Source organism: Lepus europaeus, chromosome 5 (assembly GCF_033115175.1).
Source record: "Lepus europaeus isolate LE1 chromosome 5, mLepTim1.pri, whole genome shotgun sequence".
NCBI classification, from domain to species: Eukaryota; Metazoa; Chordata; class Mammalia; order Lagomorpha; family Leporidae; genus Lepus; species Lepus europaeus.
Window position 1 is genome coordinate 31,107,326 of NC_084831.1, and position 20,523 is coordinate 31,127,848.

Genomic DNA, 20,523 nt, shown 5'->3' on the forward strand with positions numbered 1-20,523 from the left:
AGTGCTAGGTGTACTTATTCTCAGGCAGGTCTGTTTTCCGGCTTTCCTGCTGTAAGAAGTTGTGATGTTGTACGAAAGAGTATAAGGAGGCCTAGCTGAGTCCCCAAAAAGAATGTGGAAGGGGTTGGGGGTGAGGCAACTATCTTCAGCATGTTTGCTCTTCTCCCCTGGAGAGTGGTGTTCTTCCTAGAGCTGATGCAATCCCTCTCCTATGGGGAGAATGACAGTGCTCATTCAGTATTTGTCGATGGAGAGGGCTCATCCTCCTTCGCTTCTTAATTCCAGGAATAGAGGAGGGGGCCATAGAGTTTTCAAGGGATGGGGAGGGAAGGTGAAGAAGGGAGAGTGGGAAAGAGAGGGGAAGGGAGATATTAGGGCAGTTTGAATTTCCAAGGCTAGAAAGAGTTTGTTTTGTGATTCGGGGCTTTAACATGTTTTTATTTGTGAGGTGTGTAGTGAGTGTGGTGGTGGTGGTTGCTGTGAATGCTTTTTTTTTTTTTTTAATTTCATTTTATTTGAAAGGCAGAGAAACAGACACAGAGGGTGCTTCTATCCAAATGGTTCATTCTCTAAATGCCCTCAACAGCAGGGCTGGGCCAGGCTGAAGCCAGGATCCCAGAACTCCATCTGGGTCTTCCACACAAGTGGCAGGGACTCAAACCATCACCTACTACCTCTCAGGGCATGCATTAGCAGGAAGCTGGGTTGGAAGCAATGTAGCGAAGACTCAAACCAGGCACTCCGATATGGGATACAGGTGTCTGGAACAACAGCTCTACCACTGCACCAAATGCCTACCCTGCTGTGACTATTTTTAAGGATCATGGAGCAAGTAATAATTCTGAGATCTGAACACTCAGATAACACTCAGCAAGACCCTGAGTAGCATCCTGGTCTGGCATATTGGTGACTGAAGTTATAATTCAGTGGTGGCTGAAGATCTTTTATTGATGTGTTGACCTCTGTGGGAAAAGAAATAGAAACTTATGATCTCACAGCAGCTGTAGGTGGAAGACAAAGTAAGACACCTTGTTGGATAGATTGTGGGCCCTGATGCTTGCAGAGCAAGGGATATGGCCCAGCTATTGGTGCTCTGCTTATCCCCAACAGAAGAAGCCTGAGAATAGACACAAATTTTAAGCTAATCTGCGCTTGAGATCTCCCCTTTGGGGATGGATTGCTTCTGTGGATGGGCCCATCTTAGAGCCTTCTGTTATTTACATTTGGATGGGCAAAGAGGCTCCTTGGGCCTCTTGTAAAAATAGATATTTCTGAATATGCAAGTGTACGCATACATAACCATGTATTCTAGCAAGGAGGATGGCAGTGACACCAAATAAGTCTACAAGTGTTTGGGATTTCATCAGAATATAGGAAATGTCAAATTCAGCTCTTGTATTTGTATGGAATGGGTATAGAGTAATTGGGGATAAAACCAACTACTGTCTGATTGCTCTTTTAATACCACTGGCATCAAAATTGATATTCTGGAGTCATAATATCATAGGATACTTGTTTATAGTTGTGTGTGACATTTTCAGAAAGTCTGGAGTAAAATTTTAGGAACTCCTGGTAGAAATCTGTCTTAAGACAGTAGACCATAGATAGCAGTGACACTTTGGTGTAGACTAGATCTTCATACTGGGAAGCCAAGTTTCCACAAGCCACTGTGAGGAGCTTTAAAGAAAACATTGGCGGGAGAAAACCTTGGACCATAATCTGTAGTTTGAGAGCATCCACAGCAGTGTGGTTCTTCTGGTGTTCAGTGAGTCCAACTGTTGACATTTTCCAGGCAGCCAACCCCTACCTCCATCCCTCTACCCTTTCAATGCAGATACAAGCAGACTACTCAGAGATAGTCAAGGCCAAACAACTAAGGGACCACATCACAGCTCAGACACCTGGTGTGTTTCTGAGACTCTGTGTCTGTTGCATCACGTAGGGACCACAGACTGACCATCCTATGTGACAGATGAGAAGTAACTTCTCAAGATCGGTGTGAAGCCCCTTGATGGTAAGGGCCTGAAACCCTCCTGACCTATCTTCAGGGAGCTCCCACCTTCACTGGCAAGGCTGCCTGAGGACAAAGAGCAGCATATCCCGTCGCTGCAGGCCTCCTGTGAATGAGGATTGAGACTCAGAGTGAGAGCTCACAGTGCTGAGAGTGGGAGCACTGGCTGAAGGGATGTACGTCAGGCAGGCAGCTGCTGCCAGTCACACAACAGGAGTCAGCTGGCCGTTCCGTAGAGCTGATTTTTTTTTTTGTATACTTCTTTGGTGCTGCTTTTGTTTTTAATATGTCAGTGTAGTAACCCTTCTCAGAAAATAATTCAAGTTCCAGAGTGGTATCTGAACTTGGAATAATTCAAGCTGCATTTTGCCTCCAGTTGATTATTTCAGGGCATGTTGATGGGAGTGGGACCAGGCTGTGGCTAGAAATAAACTTCACAATGGATTTTGTTGCTTTAAAGGATATTGAGACATGGTGGGCGATCTGATTCTTGCTGAGTACAGGGGTTAGATAATAGAAGATAAATGGTCTTCCCTCATCTATTGGTATGGTCCTTACTTTCACTGTCAGGAAACAGTTAACGCAGAAGGATGACAGGGCTAGCTGACAGGAATGCTTTTCAGAATGATAACTAGACTAGGATTTGAAGCTGGACGTGAACAGGCTGATAGGAATTGTTCTTTGATGTCAAACAAAGGCTTTCTCTGGCCTGTTCCTTCTCCCAGAACTCCCTCCGCTCAGCTGCCATCGATATTGCTAATACCTGGCTTATTTTGAACAAGGAAAATTGTTGAAAATCCCTTCCTCCTCCTCCTCTTGGCTTCTTCTGCCAAACTCCTGTCCACACTGTTAATGGGTCCGGATGGATGAAGAATCTGACTCTGTACCTCTGTGCTTGCCACAGCCTGTGTAGTCCCTACAACTGAAAATGAATAGTCCTGTAACACTGGGGACTCGGAATGATGAGAAAGAGATCAGGTGGTATATTATCTCCAGGCTCAGCCTTTTCAGTTTACAAGTATCCCTTCCTCATTTCTCCTCTTTATTTATAAGGAAAGTTGTTTTACTGGTATTGGCTTTGTATTGCACAAAGAAAGAAAAATTAGCCAGATGATACCATTGAAGGAACGTAGAAATTAAAGTTACAGTAAAGGCATTGTTCAAGATAACATTTTATTTCTGTAAAGTTTTTTTCTCTTAATGAAAAATACTACTAAGGAATCATTATTATGTCTTAGGTATACCAGTAGTGTTATGGGTAAGTTAAAAGAACCTTATATTTAGAGGAAATGATATGTGTGGGATTTACCTCATTGTACTAAGGGAGGGTTGAGGTTGAGTAGAGTGTGGGTGAAACAAGAGTAGTTGAGTTGACAGTGTATGAAACTGATGAGTGCATAGAGGATTGTTATGGTTCTACTCTCTCCATATATATATATATATATATATATATAAGCATTTTCTGTTTCAAATGGGAACTTAAGAAACATGAAATAGGAAGTTAAGACAAATACAATGTATAAAAATGAGCAAAATAATAATGCATATACTGGGGAAAAGGTTAGCATCCAGGCTATATGAAATGGCATATTAGTGAAGCAGCTAAGAGTGTGGAGCCAGACTGGCTGCATTGTAACCCCAGATCTATCACTGACTAGTGGTATAGGGCAAGTGACTTCTCTGTCCCAAAATTTCCTCATTTGTGTATTGAGGATAAGAATAGTATATTCTTTCAGAATTGTGAAAATTATATGAGTTAATACAAGTAAAGTGCAACAAATGCTAGTTATAAAAAAGGTTTCTACACATGACAAGGAAAAGACATACACCCTTACAGAAATATAGTGAAGAGCCAGGAATAAGCAATTCACAAACAAGGAAATCCAAATGCATCACACACAAGAGTATTTCTCACTAGTATCCAAGAAAATAAAATGAAAGCAATAACATGATACTGTTTTACATCCATCAGATTGGCAGAAAATAAAGTCTAAAAATATCAAGTATAGGTGAGGTAGTAGAGTGAAGGGAAACCTCTTAGTACACTGTGGGTAGAAGAATAAACTGGTGCAGTTATTTACAGAGCGGTTTGACCATATTTAGTAGGATTGAAAAATGCCTATATTCTGGGAGATAGATTTTCCATTCTAGTTCTATTCTCTGTTGAGACCTTCAAGACTCAATCTAAATATTTAAACAAGCAATCCCTGACCTTTACCTGACTGTCACATTGATTATCAACACCTTCTTTCTCTCTATTTCCCCAACAAAGTTGTCATTAGATACCTTTAAGCAGGCATTTGTAAAGAACCACTGCACTGTGCGCTCAGCTGCTCCCTGAATGAAAGTTTTCAAAGTCTGTGCCTCCTCTGTTGTAGGATAAGGTCAGCTGGAAACGTCAGCACATAATGGTCAGGTATCTGGTTGCTCAGACCATCTCACCTCATTTCCTAAGATTTATAGAGATGAACAAAATACCGACTTCTCAGCCTGATAGCCTAGCTCCTCTGTAGTCTGTCCAGTCTTTTCTCCTATCAACTCCCAGATTGAACCAACCCCTTAACCCTGTACTATTCCTGTTTAAACTTATCTCAGTTTTAAATCTTTGCTTATACCCACTTTCTTTCTGGAATTCTTTTCCTTCAGAAATGAGTTTAAATAATATTTCTTTAAGAAAGTGATTTGATCATTCCAGCCTGCACTAACTCCGTTCTGCCGAGATTCTGTGTTGGATATTACTGTGATTGTTGCTGGTTTGGGCACTAAATTGTGTGTAGCTCTTTCATGTGACCTCCCACATATGACTAAATGTAGCTGAGTTTTTTTTGTTTCCTCCAGAAATTAGCCTTAAGGAAAGAGGGGTTCTCTATGTATTTGACTTATAAAGTTATTATTTATACTATTTATATTATCTTATAAAGTCTTCATGGTTACTGGGCTCCCAGTGATATTATAGTCAGTTCATGAAAAAGATGGATGAGGGGCCAGTGCTTGGCGCAGCGCATTTACGCCCTGGCCTGAAACACCAGCATCCCATATAGGCGCCAGTTCAAGACCTGGCTGCTCCACTTCCAATCCAGCTCTCTGCTATGGCCTGGGAAAGCAGTAGAAGATGGCCCAAGTGCTTGGGCCCCTGCACCTGTGTGGGAGACCCAGAAGAAACTCTTGGCTCCTGGCTTCAGATCAGCACAGCTCCAGCTGTTGTGGCCAACTGGGGAGTGAACCAGCAGATGGAAGACCTCTCTTTCTCTGCCTCTCCTTCTCTGTGTAACTCTGACTTTCAAATAAATAAATAAATAAATCTTTTTTTTTTTTTTAAAAAGGATGAATCTGCACCACCATGTGCTTATTCTGTTGAGATCAGTTTTTGTGGAGCTCAATTGAGATAATTCATTAAATAAAAAAGAGGCCACAAAAATCTAAGAAAGTTTTCGTTATTGTTTTTAGGAAAAGAACCTCCTAATGTGAAGTATTGAACATAATTGCTAGCCTTAACATTAAAAACTTAAAAAAAAACTATGCATATCTCTTACAAAACACAAATAGACACCAGCAAGTGGTCATACTGAGCAAACACCAATAGAATGAAATAAAAAAAACTGATTCATTGTTATGCAGCTATATGCTTGCTGTTTGGAGTGAGACTTCCAGATTCCTAGAGAGTCAGAAAAGTGTTGTTGTATCTCAGAAATGTTGATGATAGTCTCTAGAAGATTTGCTTAAAAATTAGCTTTATTGATGAAAAAGACATTGATGTCAAAGATACATGTAAAGTTTGAAATAGGCATTTTTGAAATGTAATGGCAGGAAAAGCATGAGCACTGAATTAATGTGGTAGATATATTGCTTATTTTTAAATACATATACATGTAAATAAATTTATCAAGCTTTTGCGTTTTCAACAGGACTCAAAGTTTCTCTTCCTTTATCACTCTATTACTTTTTTAATCTTTTTTTAAAAAATAATTGCCTTGTTTCCATGAACTTTTTTTTTTAAGGTTTATTAAATTATTTGAAAGAGTTTCAGATGGGGGCAGGGGCAGAGGCAGAAGAGAGATCGATCTTGCGTCTGCTGATTCAGTCCCCAAATGACTGCAATGTCCAGGGCTGAGTAAGACTGAAGCCAGGAGCCGGGAGCTTCATCCAGGTCTCCCATGTGGGTGTAGCGGCCCAAGCACTTGGGCTGTCTTCCACTGCTTCCCAAGGAGCATTAGCAGGTAGCTGGATCAGAAGTGGAGCAGTTGGGGACTTGAACTGGTACCTTGTATGGGATGCCAATGCTACAAGTGGTAGATTAACCCTCTATGCCGTAGCACCAGCCCCTAATCTTTTACTTCTGTCCATCTGTTGTCATTTAGGAAAGATCTGGGACAACCTTATTTTAGTCAGATAGAGCATGTTTCAAGTAAGTTCTTAAGTACAAATATATCTTTTGTATGTTTGTTTCATCCCTTTTATACCTGCCTAACTTTGCTTAATAAAACTCAGTGTAGATATTGTCTTTAATAAGTTCCTTGTCATTAATAGCTTGGATTACTTGCTTATATCTGTCACAACACTGATCTTATATGTACATTGTCTCCCTGACTAGATTGCTTGAGGCCTGAGCCTATGTTTTTATTTTGTGATGTCCAAAACTTAAACACATCTCCCAGAACATAGTGGTTACCCAAGAAAAGATAACAATGAATAAAAGGTGCTGTGGCTAAATACCAGTTGGGTTGACTGTATCCCATATTGGAGTGCCTGGGTTTGAGTCCTGACTCTGCTGCTGTTTCCAGCTTACTACTCATGTGCACACTGGGAGGCGCCAGGTGATGGCTCAGGTAGCTGCATCCCTGCCACACACATGGAAAACTCAGGTTGAGTTCCTGACTCCTGACTTCAGCCTGACACACTGCTGCCTGTTGCAGGCATTTGAAGAGTGAACCAGCAGATGAGAGCGCTCTGACTGTCTTGGAACAGATCAGTTAGTGGGAGTTTCTCTCTCTCTCTCTCTCTCTCTCTCTCTCTCTCTCTCTCTCTCTCCTGTCAAGTAAATAAAATAAATAAACATATGATCCAGCTCCCTGCTATGGTCTGGGAAAGCAGTGGAAGATGCCCAAGTGCTTGGGCCCCTGCACCCACGTGGGAGACCTGGAAGAAGCTCCTGGTTCCTGGCTTCAGATCTGCACAGCTCCGGCCATTGAGGCCAACTGGGGGAGGGAACCAGCAGATGGAAGACCCTCTCTCTCTCTCCCTCTCCCCCTCCCTCCCTCCCTCCCTCTCTGCCTCTCCTTCCCTGTCTGTGTAACTCTGACTTTCAAATAAATAAATAAATCTTAAAAAAAAAATTAAATAAATAAATAAATAAACATAAGCTTTAAAGAAAAAAGAAACCTTGTTCAATAAAACATTGGATTTTAGAAATATAAGTTTCCAGGAATGCTTTAGAGAAGGAATTAACCAAGACTAGGGAAGTGGGAATTAAAAAAATTCAGATAGATATGTATAGTCTCTGATATGGTATTGGGGCTGTCCTCTCTCCCCAAATGGCCTCTTACTTAAAACCCAGATGGTGGAGAAAGCTCCCTAGAATTGGAGCTGGATTTCCACAATTGAGAGATTAAGGTAAAAGCTTCTGCATGGCCCAAAGGATTGCACTGTGCACATGCATCACATGTGAGTATTACAAGCAGATATGGACAAAAGCCAAATTTAATTACTGAGATGGTTGTGATGATAATCCCATTTTTCTCATCCAGTTTACAGTCCAGAAAGGGCTGGAATCCACATAGCGTATTCTTCCTTTTCCTGAGGGATCTAAATATTTCCCTGTCTCATTTACGGCTGTCTTGAAAATCTGAAGGAAAGCCATTTACTGAAGTAGTTTCAGTGCAATATATGCAAATAATATGATTGGCAGATAGGAGAGGTTATCAGAGATTGACTTTGGGTTTTTTTTGAACATACAATATTAATAAACTAACTGGAATTTAATTTCTGATAAAGAGCCTAGCTACTGAGACTTCATTTAATTTATTCAAGTTCTATCTCTTTTTGCTTCAACAAATCTTTTTCCTACTCCCAAAATGCGTTGGCTTAACACATGCATGTATGTGAAGTGGCTACAGTGAAGGTGCTGGGATTTATCGATGTTGGCATTCAGCCATTGAAATAGGCAGCTAAATGCATTGTTAAAGAGAACTGGAATAGAATTTGTGCTAGGGAGGGACATTAAGTTGAAAATGCATTCATACACCTGGACTACTGAACAGCCTAGATGACCTTACTTGTGCTCAGAACACTTACATTAACATCTAGTTAGGCAAAATCATCTTAGCACAAAGCCTATTGTAATAAAGTATTAAATATCTCATGTGATTTTTTAGATACTGTACTGAAAATCAAAAACAGAATGGTTGTATGAGTATGCTTTTGCAGCATCAGAAAGTCAAATCAGTCTGGCATTGTGGCACAGTACATTAAGCTGCTGCCTGTGACACCAGCATCACATATTGTAACACCAGTTCGAGTCCCAGCTGCTCTGCTTCCAATCCAGCTCCCTGCTGATGGGCCTGGAAAAGCAGTGGAAGATGGCCCAAGGGCTTGGACCCCTACTACCCAAGTGGGAGATCTGGATGGGAGACTTGGAAGAAGTTCCTGGCTCCTGATTGCTAGCTCCTGACTTCAGATCAGCCCAGCTCCAGCTGTTGTGGCCATTAGGGAGTGAAGCAGTAGATAGAAGATCTCTCCTTCTCTCTCTCTTTCTCTCTCTCTCTCTGTAATTCTGCCTTTCAAATAAATAAATAAATCTTTAAAAATGAAGGAAGGGAAGGAAGGAAAGAGGAAGGGAGGGAGGGGAAAGTGGAAAGGAAAAGGAAAAGGGAAGGAACCTCTAACCCTGAGACTAAGATTTATTTATTTTATTTGAGGCAGAGGCAGAGGCAGAGAGAGAGAGGTCTTCCATTCGCTGGTTCACTCCCCAAATGGCCACAACAGCTGGACCTGGGCTGATCCAAAGCCAGGAGCCAGGAGCTTCCTCTGGGACTCCTATGCGGGTGCAGGGGCCCAAGAACTTGGGCCATCTTCCACTGCTTTCCCAGGCCATAGCAGGGAGATGGATCGGAAGTGGAGCAGCTGGGACTTGAACTGGCGCTCATATGGGATGCTGGCACTGCAGGCAGCGGCTCCACCAGCTATACCACGACATGGGCCCCTAGATAGGCATTTGAAAGGAGGCATATACTAGGAATGTAAACTCAGGCGAATCACTTACACCTCTTGTCCATTTTGTTTCTTTTATTTTTTTAAATATTTATTTATTTATTATTTGAAAAGCAGAGTTACAGAGAGACAGAGAGAGAGAGGTCCTCCATCTTTTGGTTTACTCTATAAGTAGCCACAACAGCCAGAGCTGGGCAAATCTGAAGCTGGGAGCCAGGAGCTTCTTCCAGGTCTCCCACACAGGTGCAGGGGCCTAAGGACTTGGGCCATCTTCTACTGCTTTCCCAGGCCATAGCAGAGATCTGGATTGGAAATGGAGCAGCTGGGACTCGAACTGGTGCCTATATGGGATGCTAGCACTGTAGGCGGCTACTTTACCTGCTACACCACAGTGCCAGCCCCTCTATTTTCATCATCATTAACACAGGGTAATTTTCACATAGGATCCTTACAAGGATTAAGTCAGGTGATGGGGACAGTGCTTGGGAAATGCATATTCGCTTCCCATAATATTACAGCAGCAAAGCCAGTAAAATTTTGAGGCTGGGTGTTTGCAGCAGGGAAGGCATGGGCATGTCTACAGAACATCCTGTCTCTAAAGTTATCAGGTGCAATGCTGTGAAAGTAGTAGCCTCCCTGGTGGTCAGTACAAGGCCGATGTCAATAATAGGTCCTTCCAACTGTCTGAAGGGGTGGGCATTTGGCTAAGCAGTTATGACACTGCTAGGAACACTCACATCCCTAATCAGAGTGCCTGGATTCAAGTTCCAGCTCCACTCCCAATTCTGGATTCCTGCTAATGTGTACCCATGGGAGACAGCAGGTGATGGCTAAAGTAGCTGGGTTTCTGCCACACAGTGGGAGATGCAGTCTGAATTCCCAGCTCTGGGCTTTAGCCTAGCCCAGCCCTGGCTATTGGAAGCATTTGGAGAGTGAACCCGTGGGTGGGAGGTCTCTGTCTCTTTCTCTCTACATTTCAAATAAATAAAACTTTTAAAAGATTTATTTTATTATATATTTGAATGGAAAAGTTGCAGAGGAGGGAGGGGGACAGAGATCTTCTATTTGCTGGCCATTGCTGCCAATTAGGGAGTGAACCAGCAGATGGAAGACCTCTCTCTCTCTGCCTCTGCCTCTCCTTCTCTCCTTCTCTCTCTGTGTAACTCCAACTTTCAAGTAAATAAATAAATCTTTATAAAAAATTGAAAGAAATAAATGCTCCCTGGTTATGATGATGGTTCAACTTTATTTTTTAATTTTTATTTTTTAAAGATTTATTTATTTTATTTAAAAGAATTTCAGAGAGAGTATAAGAGACACACCAGAAGAATTTTCCATCCACTGAATCACTCCCCAAATGCCTATAACAGCTGGAACTAGGCCAGACTGAAACCAGGAATCAGGATCTCCATCCACATCTCCCACGTGAGTGGTAGGAACCCAAATGCTTGGGCCATCATCTGCTGCCTCATTAGTAAGAAGCTGGATCAGAAGCAGAGTAGCCCATGCTTGAATTGGCACTCAAGTATGGGATGTGGGCATCCCAAGTGGCAACTTAACCCATTGCACCACAGTGCACACCTCTGCTATTCATTTTTAAGCTACTGTAATTCTGATTAAGATGTGGTGCCAGTCCCTCAGGAAACCTATAGTCTTGACAAATTACATTTATTAAATGATAGTAATGCAAAATAATGTTTAACTAACTATCCATGCTGTGGGACTTACTCCAAAAAGAATTGAAGGCAGACCATCATCTCTACTAGGTAGAGGGAAGGAAACCCTTTGTGGAGTATGACCCTGAGTTTGAGCAGGGTGCTTTCATGTATGTCTGATTGATTATCACAGCAATCTTGGAAAGAGGGTAGATATTCTCTCTCTAAAAATTTGCTGAGTAAACTTCCAGTTGGTCATGCTGGGATTCAAATCCAGGTCTGTGTGGATTCAAAGACATACACTTTTCCCTCTTCAATACTTCCATCTTTCTAAAGTTAGTCTTGCACTATATTTTGTAAATTTTTTAAATAGATTTTTTTCTTATATACAAAATGTACTTTCTATAGAAGATTTGGAAAATATGGAAATTAACTATAATGATGCCACTCATAGATAATTATTATTACTAGCTTGGTATATTTCTATTATTTACACTCATATATAAAAAGATATTTGTATTACATTATGTACATATACATATGTGTATATTAATATACACATATATATGACTACATGAGGGTACTTTAAAAAGTTCATAGAAAAGTAGAAGTAAAGGTTTAGGGCAGGCATTGTGGTACAGGGATTTAAGCTGCTGCTTGGGATATGTGCATCCCACATTGGAGCACTTGACTATTCTGTGTTTCTGGTCTTGTTTCCAGCTGATGTGCCTAGGAGGCAATAGGTAATGGCTCATCCTCCTGAGAGACGATGATGGAGTTCTAGGCAGACATTTGGGGAATGAACCAGCAGGTGGAAAATCTCTCTGTCTTAGTCACTTTGCCTTTCAAATAAATAAATACATCTTTTAAAATAAAATGCACATCTTTTTTTGGTGTTAAAAAAATTGAAATCCATGCACGGTTTTTTTCATAATACACATTTTCCATGAACTTTTTCAGGATCTCTTTATACTTAAATATACATTTTTTATATCCTTTGTACAAAATCAGGATTACATGTGTACATACACACTCACACACATATACTATACAATTTATATTTTTATAAAATTTGACAACTGTTTTCATTGACTTTTTTAAGATTTATTTTATTTATTTGAAAGGCAGAGTTACAGAGAGAGGTAGAGACAGAGAGAGAGGTCTTCCATCCCATGGTTCACTCCCCAGATGGCCGCAATGGCCGGAGCTGCACCGATCCGAAACCAGGTGTCAGGAGCTTCCTCCGGGTCTCCTACATAGGTGCAGGGGCCCAAGCACTTGGGCCATCTTCTACTGCTTTCCCAGGCCATAGCAGAGAGCTGGATTGGAAGAGGAGCAGCCAGGACTAGAACCGGAGCCCATGTGGGATGCTGGCGCTTCAGGCCAGGGCTTTAACCCACTGTGCCACAGTGCCAGCCCCTCATTAACATATTTAAAGCACATGTTCTACAAAGAATTCTATCCCATATATGTTATATACTTTGAGATCAATCTCTCAGAGTTGAAGCTCTTTATAACTTTTTAAATTTTTTAAATTTTATTTATTTAAAAGACAAAGAGAAAGGCAGAGACAAAGAGAGAGGTGTCTTCCATTTGCCGGTTCACTCCCTAAATGGCTGCAGTGGCTGGAGCTGAGCCAATCCAAAGCCAGGAGCCAGGAGCTTCTTCTATGTCTCCCACATGGGTGCAGGCACCCAAGCACTTGAGCCATCTTCTCATGCTTTCCCAGGCACATTAGCAGGGAGCTGGATCAGAAGTGGAGCAGCTGGTACTCAAATTGGCACCCAATATGGGATGCCCACACTGTAGGCCAAGGCTTTAACCTGCTGCACCACAGCGCTGGCCTCTCCTTATAACATTTTTTTTTTTTTTTGCTATCCCATGTTTATTATGATTTGGTAAAGATTATATAAAATCCAACCTGAAATAAGCTCCTGGTTCCTGGCTTTGGATTGGCCCAGATTCGGCCGTTGTGGCTATTTGGTGAGTGAACCAGCGGATGGAAGAGTCTCTCTTTCTGCCTCTGCCTCTGCCTCTGCTTCTCTGTAACTCTTCCTTTCAAGTAAATATTTTTAAAAAATCCTTTTATACGTATCTCTGGTAATTTCATATAAAATTGTTTGTATCCTTTAAGACTTTTGATTCAAAACTGACATCCAGAGAAGTTGTGCCATTTACACTCTCACTGGTCACAGGCTATGAGAATACTCAGCTTTAGATATTCTGTCCAATCCTAAGTAGTATCATTATTTAGAAACAACCTACCTTGGTCTGATAGGTGGAAAATAGCCGCACATGGTTTTAACTTACATTTCTTCAACTACAAAAGAAAATGTATCATAGGTTGGAGTTGTTATCTGAAGCACTGCCAGAGTTATACTGTATGGAGAAGAGAAGATTAAAAGGCTTCATCTTATTTGTGTTTAATTATTGTGTGTCCTATCTCTTGGCAGATCTCTGACATCTACATTAGTGGGGAATCAGGGGACATGTCAGCCAAGGAGAAACTGCTCCTGTGGACTCAGAAGGTAACAGCTGGTTATACAGGAATCAAATGCACAAACTTTTCCTCCTGCTGGAGTGACGGGAAGATGTTCAATGCACTTATTCACCGATATAGGTAAGTACAGTGGCTTTCCATGCCCCTAGAGGAGTTCCTTCTCATCTCTTATTTGTTCACTAGTTCTAATGCCATTTCCCCCTCAACCAAGAATCTAAGCCACTTCATTTATTTATTTGAAAAATTAATACTTATTGAACTCCTAAACAACAGGCATATACAGCAGTGAATCAAACAGCAAGGGTTCTCTTACAGATCCTGCCTTCCAATGGGCATAATAAGGAGTACATAACTGTATGCTGTCCTACAGTGAAAAACGCAGCGGAGGGATAGAGTGACAGAGGGTTGTATTTTGGACAAATGATTCAGAGATGGCTTTTTGATAAGGACATTGGAAAAATGAGCCAAATGAGCCTCTGTGGTTTGGGCGTTCCAGTAGGAGGAGCATTTTTGCATTCCTTTTGCAAGCGCAGAGGATCTGAAGTAGTTACTTGGAGTGGTTGAGGAATAGCTGGTGGCTGGAGTGGGGAAGATAGGAATTTTGAATGACAAAAATAAAAATTATTGAGCTCTTAGTGGTCATAAACATGCCCCGGTTTTCACTTTGTACTGGTTTATGATTCCTTTCTCATGCAATCCAATGAACCTGCTGTTGTGTAAATTAAGAATTAGGGAAGACAGGCTCCTGATGTGTAATTTTTAAATGGGATTAGTGCCCTTTTAAACCTCCTACTTTCTAACTCAATCAATGTTTTTTGGGCTCTGGGGACATTTGAGAGGTTTTCTTTGTGGGAGCTTGTGTGATGTGTAAATGGTGGCCTTTTACAGACCTGATCTGGTAGATATGGAGAGGGTGCAAATCCAGAGTAACCGAGAAAACCTGGAACAGGCTTTTGAAGTAGCAGAAAGACTGGGGGTCACCCGCTTGTTGGACGCAGAAGGTGAGAGTTTAATTAACTTGAGCTCAGTTTGGCATATATTCACTGTACCTTCTCCTAGCTGATTGCTTTGTTCCAACTGAGGGATTTCTTGCCCATTCTCTCTTAGATGTGGATGTGCCATCTCCAGATGAAAAGTCTGTAATCACTTATGTGTCTTCAATTTATGATGCCTTCCCTAAAGTCCCTGAGGGCGGAGAAGGGATCAGTGCCACAGTAAGAGAACATTTCCTAAAATACCTTCTGGCTTTGATTTGTTTGGGTGGAATGCATTCATAAGATAATGTTCTCAAGAACTCACTGTACACAGAGCACTTTTATACAGAGTAAACTGGATGGACGTGGACACTGTCTTTGTCTCTGGGAATAAGTTTCAATATTTCTAGTTTTGAATCATCCAGCCCAGGTCATTTGATGCTAAATGCCAGCAAAGAATGTCCCTCTCTTCATTCCCCGCGGTAATTCACTGTAAGGCATTGTTTTCTCAGCCACTGATACCAGCTTGTCTAGGTGTAGCATGACTCTTGTCTAAATATTCTTAGTGGTAGTGTAGACGTAAGGTGTCAGGAAATAGAGTCCCATCCGGAGAGCCCTTGAGGAACTTTGAAATTGGAGCTGTGTGCAATAAACTGAGCAACTTTCTAAGCAATTAGAAGGAAAAGATTTTATGTGATTTGGGGTGGCCTGAACTACCTTCTCCTGTGCCTGTTTTGGATATTGCTAATCAGGTATATGACGTTTACTTTCTGACAATAGGAAGTGGACTCCAGGTGGCAAGAATACCAAAGCCGGGTGGATTCCCTCATTCCATGGATCAAACAGCACACTATACTGATGTCAGATAAATCTTTTCCCCAAAACCCTGTTGAACTAAAGGTAAAGCCATGGACTTAAACTATTTTTATAAATTTCCTCTAGGGAGTAAGTCTCAGCTTGTTTCTGCTGGCTTCTGGATGAGCTGAAGTGAAAAAGTGGACTTGGTGCTTATCTCCGGAATTCATTCATTTACCCAATATTACTTTTCTAGGCACTTTATAACCAATACATACACTTCAAAGAAACAGAAATTCTGGCCAAGGAGAGAGAAAAAGGAAGAATCGAGGAGTTGTACAAATTATTAGAGGTAAGAAAGCTGTCTTTTGCTGAGTCTTGGGGTTTACTGGCTTGTACTGTTAATTGCTTCTTTTCTGAAAGGGGGGAGAGGGATGGAGGGAGGAAGATAAGCATTTATTTATTTGAAAAGCAGAGAGGGAAAGAGAGATATCTGTCTGTCTTCCATTCACTGGTTCACTTCCCAAATGCCTGCAACAGCCAGGGCTAGGCCAGGCTAAAGCCAGGAGCCTGGAACTCCATCTAGTTCTCTGTTGCCTCCCAGGATACATTAGCAAGAAGCTGGATTGGAAGTGGACCAGCCAGGACTCAAACCTAGACATTTTGGTATGAGATATGACATCCCAAGCTGCAGCTTTTCTTTTTTTTTTTTTTTAAAAGATTTATTTGATTTATTGAAAGGCAGAGTTACAGAGAGACAGAGGCACAGAGAGAGAGAAAGAGAGAGGTCTTCCATCCTCTGGTTCACTCCCCAAATGGCCCAATGGCCAGAGCTGGGTCAATCCACAGCCAGGAGCCAGGAGCTTCTTCCGGGTCTCCCACCTGGGTACAGGGGCCCAAGCACTTGGGCTATCTTCTACTGCTTTCCATAGCAGAGAGCTAGATCGGAAGTGGAGCAGCCAGGACTCAAACCAGCACCTATATCAGATGCTGGCATTGCAGGTGGTGGCTTTACCTTCTATGCCACAGCACCAGCCCCCAAGCAGCAGCTTAAACTGCAGTGCCACAGTGCCTAGCCCACTGCCATCTGCTTTTTCAAAAGAACTTACAGAAAAATGGTGTGTAGTATTCAGAAATCTTGAGTTTCTTGGTTTTTAAAATTTATTTATTTATTTGAGAGACAGCGAGACAGAGAAAGAGAGCTCCCATTTGCTGTTTCATTCCACTGCATCTCTCTAGGGCAGGCCATGAGTCAAAGCTGGGAATCAGGAGAGTTGTAGGTCTCTCTCGTTGGTAGCAGGAACCTAATTACTGCTGGCTCCCAGGGTCTGCATCAACAAAGCTAGGATCAGGAGCCAGAGCCAGGCCTTGAACCCAGGTGCTCTGATATGGGATGCAGGTGTCTCAACTGGCATCTTAACTACTAGACCAAAGGCCTGCTCTAGAAATCTTGAATTCTCTGGATGTTAACCTGTTTCTCAGAGGAAAGGAAGCTAAATCTTTCTTTAGGATGGAAACAAAGAGCTTCCATTCAGATTGGATTCTTAGAGAATGTGGAGCTGTAGAAATAGGCATTTAACCTTGCCAGGATGGGGGTTATTAAGAGGACATGAAGATATGTAGAAGGAATGAAAAGATTTAGAGCAAGTTGTCCCTGCATTTTAGAGATTTTGTTGCTCTCACCTTAAGTTGAGACGCTGCTAACTCAGTGTTTGGCTTTTTAATCATGTTAGATAATGGCTGGATAAAGAAGCACTGAGCACGTACATGAGTAAGCGAAGAAAGGCCTGAGGACATGGCTGTGGTTTTGTACTGAAGGAGTGTCTCTTTCAGGTGTGGATAGAATTTGGCCGAATTAAACTGCCTCAAGGTTATCACCCTAACGATGTGGAAGAAGAGTGGGGAAAGCTCATCATTGAGATGCTGGAGCGAGAGAAATCCCTTCGGCCAGCTGTAGAGAGGTGAGCCCAGAGCCTGAGGATGATCTGATGTGACTACTCAGCTGCTTGAGCTTGCACTTGACTGTGGTTTCCTTATTTTAGGCTAGAATTGCTGCTACAGATTGCAAACAAAATCCAGAATGGTGCTTTGAACTGTGAAGAAAAACTGACACTAGCCAAGAATACACTGCAGGCTGTGAGTCTCTGACGGTTTTGTCCTATTTCCTCTGTCACATGTGCTCCACACCTACCCTCTGCTCTAATGGTCAAAGATAACAGGTTTGGAAACCAGCCGTATTGCTTTCTTTTTTCTTGAGATTGCAGTGGACTGCTTGGCTCCTTCCGTTTTAGCAGGTGGGGGAAGTGGAAGTTTTCCCATTCTTACTCTCCGTTTCTATCTCAGGATGCCGCTCACCTGGAATCGGGACAACCAGTACAGTGTGAGTCAGATGTTATCATGTACATTCAAGAGTGTGAAGGTCTCATCAGGCAGCTGCAAGTGGATCTCCAGATCCTACGGGATGAGAATTACTACCAGCTAGAAGAGCTGGCTTTTAGGTGAGAAACGAGACTCAAATGAAGGGCTTGCTTATTGCTGAGGTTCAAGGATCAAGATGGGATCAAGAGTCAGGCCCCGAGTCTTATAATTTGGAACTTAGACCTCAGTCAGGGTCTTGATGGAGATACTGAAAGTACTTACTTTGGGCAGAAAAATTTTCATGTTAGAGGACAATCTCCCCTTATTGCATGCCCCTCCCACTAAATACCTGTAGGAGTCCCCCAGTCCCTGTGGCATCTTACAACACACACACACACACACACACACCCTGATTTCAGCATGACCTGCTAGTTTGTGATAGCACAGCTGTTTTAGAAGCACTGATCAAATGCACTCATTTTATAGAGGAGGAAACCAAGACCCACTGTGGGGGAAGAGGGTTGTCTAAAGTCACAAGGCTAATTTTTTTTTAAGACTTATTTATTTTTTATTTGAAAGGCAGAGTTACATAGAGAGAGAGGGATAAACAGAAATCTTCCACCCACTGGGCTGCAACAGATGGAGCTGGGCAGACTGAATCCAGGAGCCAGGAGCTTCTTCTGGGTCTCCCACATGGGTGCAGGGACCCAAGCACTTGGGCCATCCTCCACTGTTTTCCCAGGTGCATTAACAGAGAGCTGGGTCAGAAGTGGAGGAACTGGGACTCAACCTGGCACCTATATGGGATGCCAGCACTGTGGGTGGCAGCTTTATCTGCTATGCCACAGCACTGGCCCCCAGGGCTAGTTTTTTGGTTTTTTTTTTTTTTTTTTTTTCACAGAAAAAAGACTAGGACCCTCATTTCTTCACCTCTAATCTTTGCTTTCTTCCTTTATACCATTCAGGCATTCTTTAAATAGGTATTGATTTAATTCCTTCCAATTAGAACTGTAATTTGGCATTTGCCTTAAAGACAACTCAGAACTAGTTGAAGATGCTGGTAATATCACCTTGCATTCATGTAACACTTTTCCAGATATGTTCTCATTTTTATTTTTACCATGTTCTTGTCATATGGATTAGGGAAAGTTTTATATTTAAAAATATGTTACAGGGATGGCTATTGTTACAGCAGGTTAAGCTACCACTTGAGATGCCCAAATACTGATCGGAGTCCCAGCTAGTTTGCTTCTAATCCAGCTTCCTGCTAACACATCCTGGAAGGTAGCAGTTGATGATGGCTTGAGTGCTTTGGTCTCTGCCATCCATGTGGAATACCCAGATGGAGTTCTGGGCTCCTAGCTTTGACCTGGCCCAGCCCTGGCTGTTGCAGGCACGTGGGGAATGAACCAGCAGGTGGAAGATCTCAGTCTCTCTCCCTGTCTCTCTCTATTACTCTGCCTTTCAAATAAATAAACATTTAAACAAAATATGGTGTAGATTTAAGTGTCTTCCTTTTTTCTCTTCTTCCATTTCAGGGTCATGCGTCTGCAGGATGAGCTGGTCACCTTGCGTCTAGAGTGTACAAACCTGTACCGGAAGGGCCATTTCACTTCACTTGAATTGGTTCCACCCTCTACTTTAACAACTACTCATCTGAAAGCAGAACCCGTAACCAAGACAACCCATTCTTCTTCTACCTCCTGGTTCCGCAAGCCCATGACTCGGGCTGAACTTGTGTCTATCTCTTCCTCTGAAGATGAAGGCAATCTCCGATTTGTGTATGAACTACTATCTTGGGTAGAAGAGATGCAGGTAGGTATATGTCCACAGTGTTAATACAATGCACTAATGTTTATTACTCTGTATCCCTTGTATGGATTCCCTTAATTAGTTTTATAAAATACTTATTTATGGGGCTGGCACTGTGGCGTAGCGGATAAAGCCACCGCCTACAACGTCGACATTCCATATGGGTGTCAGTTTGAGTCTCTGCTGCTCCACTTCTGATCCAGCTCTCTGCTATGGCCTGGGAAAGCAATGGAAGATGGCCCAAGTTCTTCGGCCCCTGCACCCATGTGGGAGACCCAGAAGAAGCTCCTGGCTTCAGATTGGCACAGCTTTGGCTGTTACAACCAAATTGGAAGTGAACCAGCAGATGGAAGACCTACCTCTCTCTCTCTCTCTCTCTCTCTCTCTCTCTCTCTCTGCCTGTCCTTCTCTATCTGTGTAACTCTGATTTTCCAATAAATAAATCTTAAAAAAAAAAAAAAGATTTTTGTTTAAAGGCAGAGTTACAGAAAGATCTTCATCTTCTGGTTCACTCCCCAAATGACCACAACAGCCAGGACTGGACAGGCTGAAACCAAGAGCCAGGAACTTCTTTTGGATCTCCCACATGGGTGGCAGGGGGCCCCAAACATTTGATCCATCTTCCACTGCTTTTCTAGGAGCTTTAGCAGGGAGCTGGATTGGAAGAAGGACAGCCTGATCCGGGGCCCATATGGAATGCCAGCATCATAGCTTAACCTGCTACACCTTAATGCTGACTCCTAGATTCCCATAATTATTGATGCTGTCTGGACCTAAGTCCCTTCTCCTTAAATCTTAAGTGGACAAAGTCAACTCAAATCCTCCCAATTCTGTACTGCATACCCCATTGTTTTCTAATTTGAAGCCCTTTGGAAATCAGCTAACTGTGCTATAGGTCGAAGCTTATGGGAAAATTTCAGTGTTTATGAATCTGTTATCTTTTCTGAAATTCCCTCATAGACAGAGGAATTTACTCTTCAGTTTCTGCAGTTGGTCTTAGCTCTTAAGTTTAAACAATGTTTCTGTGTTCCACAATTCCAAGGGACATGATTTGTTGTATTCTAGGATAATGGTTCAAATTTGATGTTGTCCTTATCCTTCTAATCCTTTTGTTTTATATTCTTCCCTTCTGCAGATGATATATGTCCCATGTACCAATGTCCAGAGACAAGCTAAATAAATAAAAATATCCAAAGACAAGCTAAAAGTATC

At 42.1% G+C, this 20,523-nt stretch overlaps 1 protein-coding gene across 4 annotated transcripts in view; it reads left to right on the forward strand.

Moving 5' to 3' along the window:
- The window catches only part of MACF1 (microtubule actin crosslinking factor 1), a 411,586-nt gene that overhangs the window by 198,412 nt on the left and 192,651 nt on the right, over positions 1-20,523 (forward strand). For all 4 annotated transcript variants that reach the window (XM_062191021.1, XM_062191023.1, XM_062191025.1 and 1 more), the window contains 9 exons: positions 13,326-13,492; positions 14,261-14,373; positions 14,480-14,586; positions 15,127-15,246; positions 15,398-15,493; positions 16,975-17,102; positions 17,184-17,277; positions 17,485-17,639; positions 19,038-19,314. In XM_062191021.1, the coding sequence (XP_062047005.1) occupies positions 13,326-13,492; positions 14,261-14,373; positions 14,480-14,586; positions 15,127-15,246; positions 15,398-15,493; positions 16,975-17,102; positions 17,184-17,277; positions 17,485-17,639; positions 19,038-19,314 (1,257 nt within the window). The remainder of the gene's footprint in view (positions 1-13,325; positions 13,493-14,260; positions 14,374-14,479; positions 14,587-15,126; positions 15,247-15,397; positions 15,494-16,974; positions 17,103-17,183; positions 17,278-17,484; positions 17,640-19,037; positions 19,315-20,523) is intronic.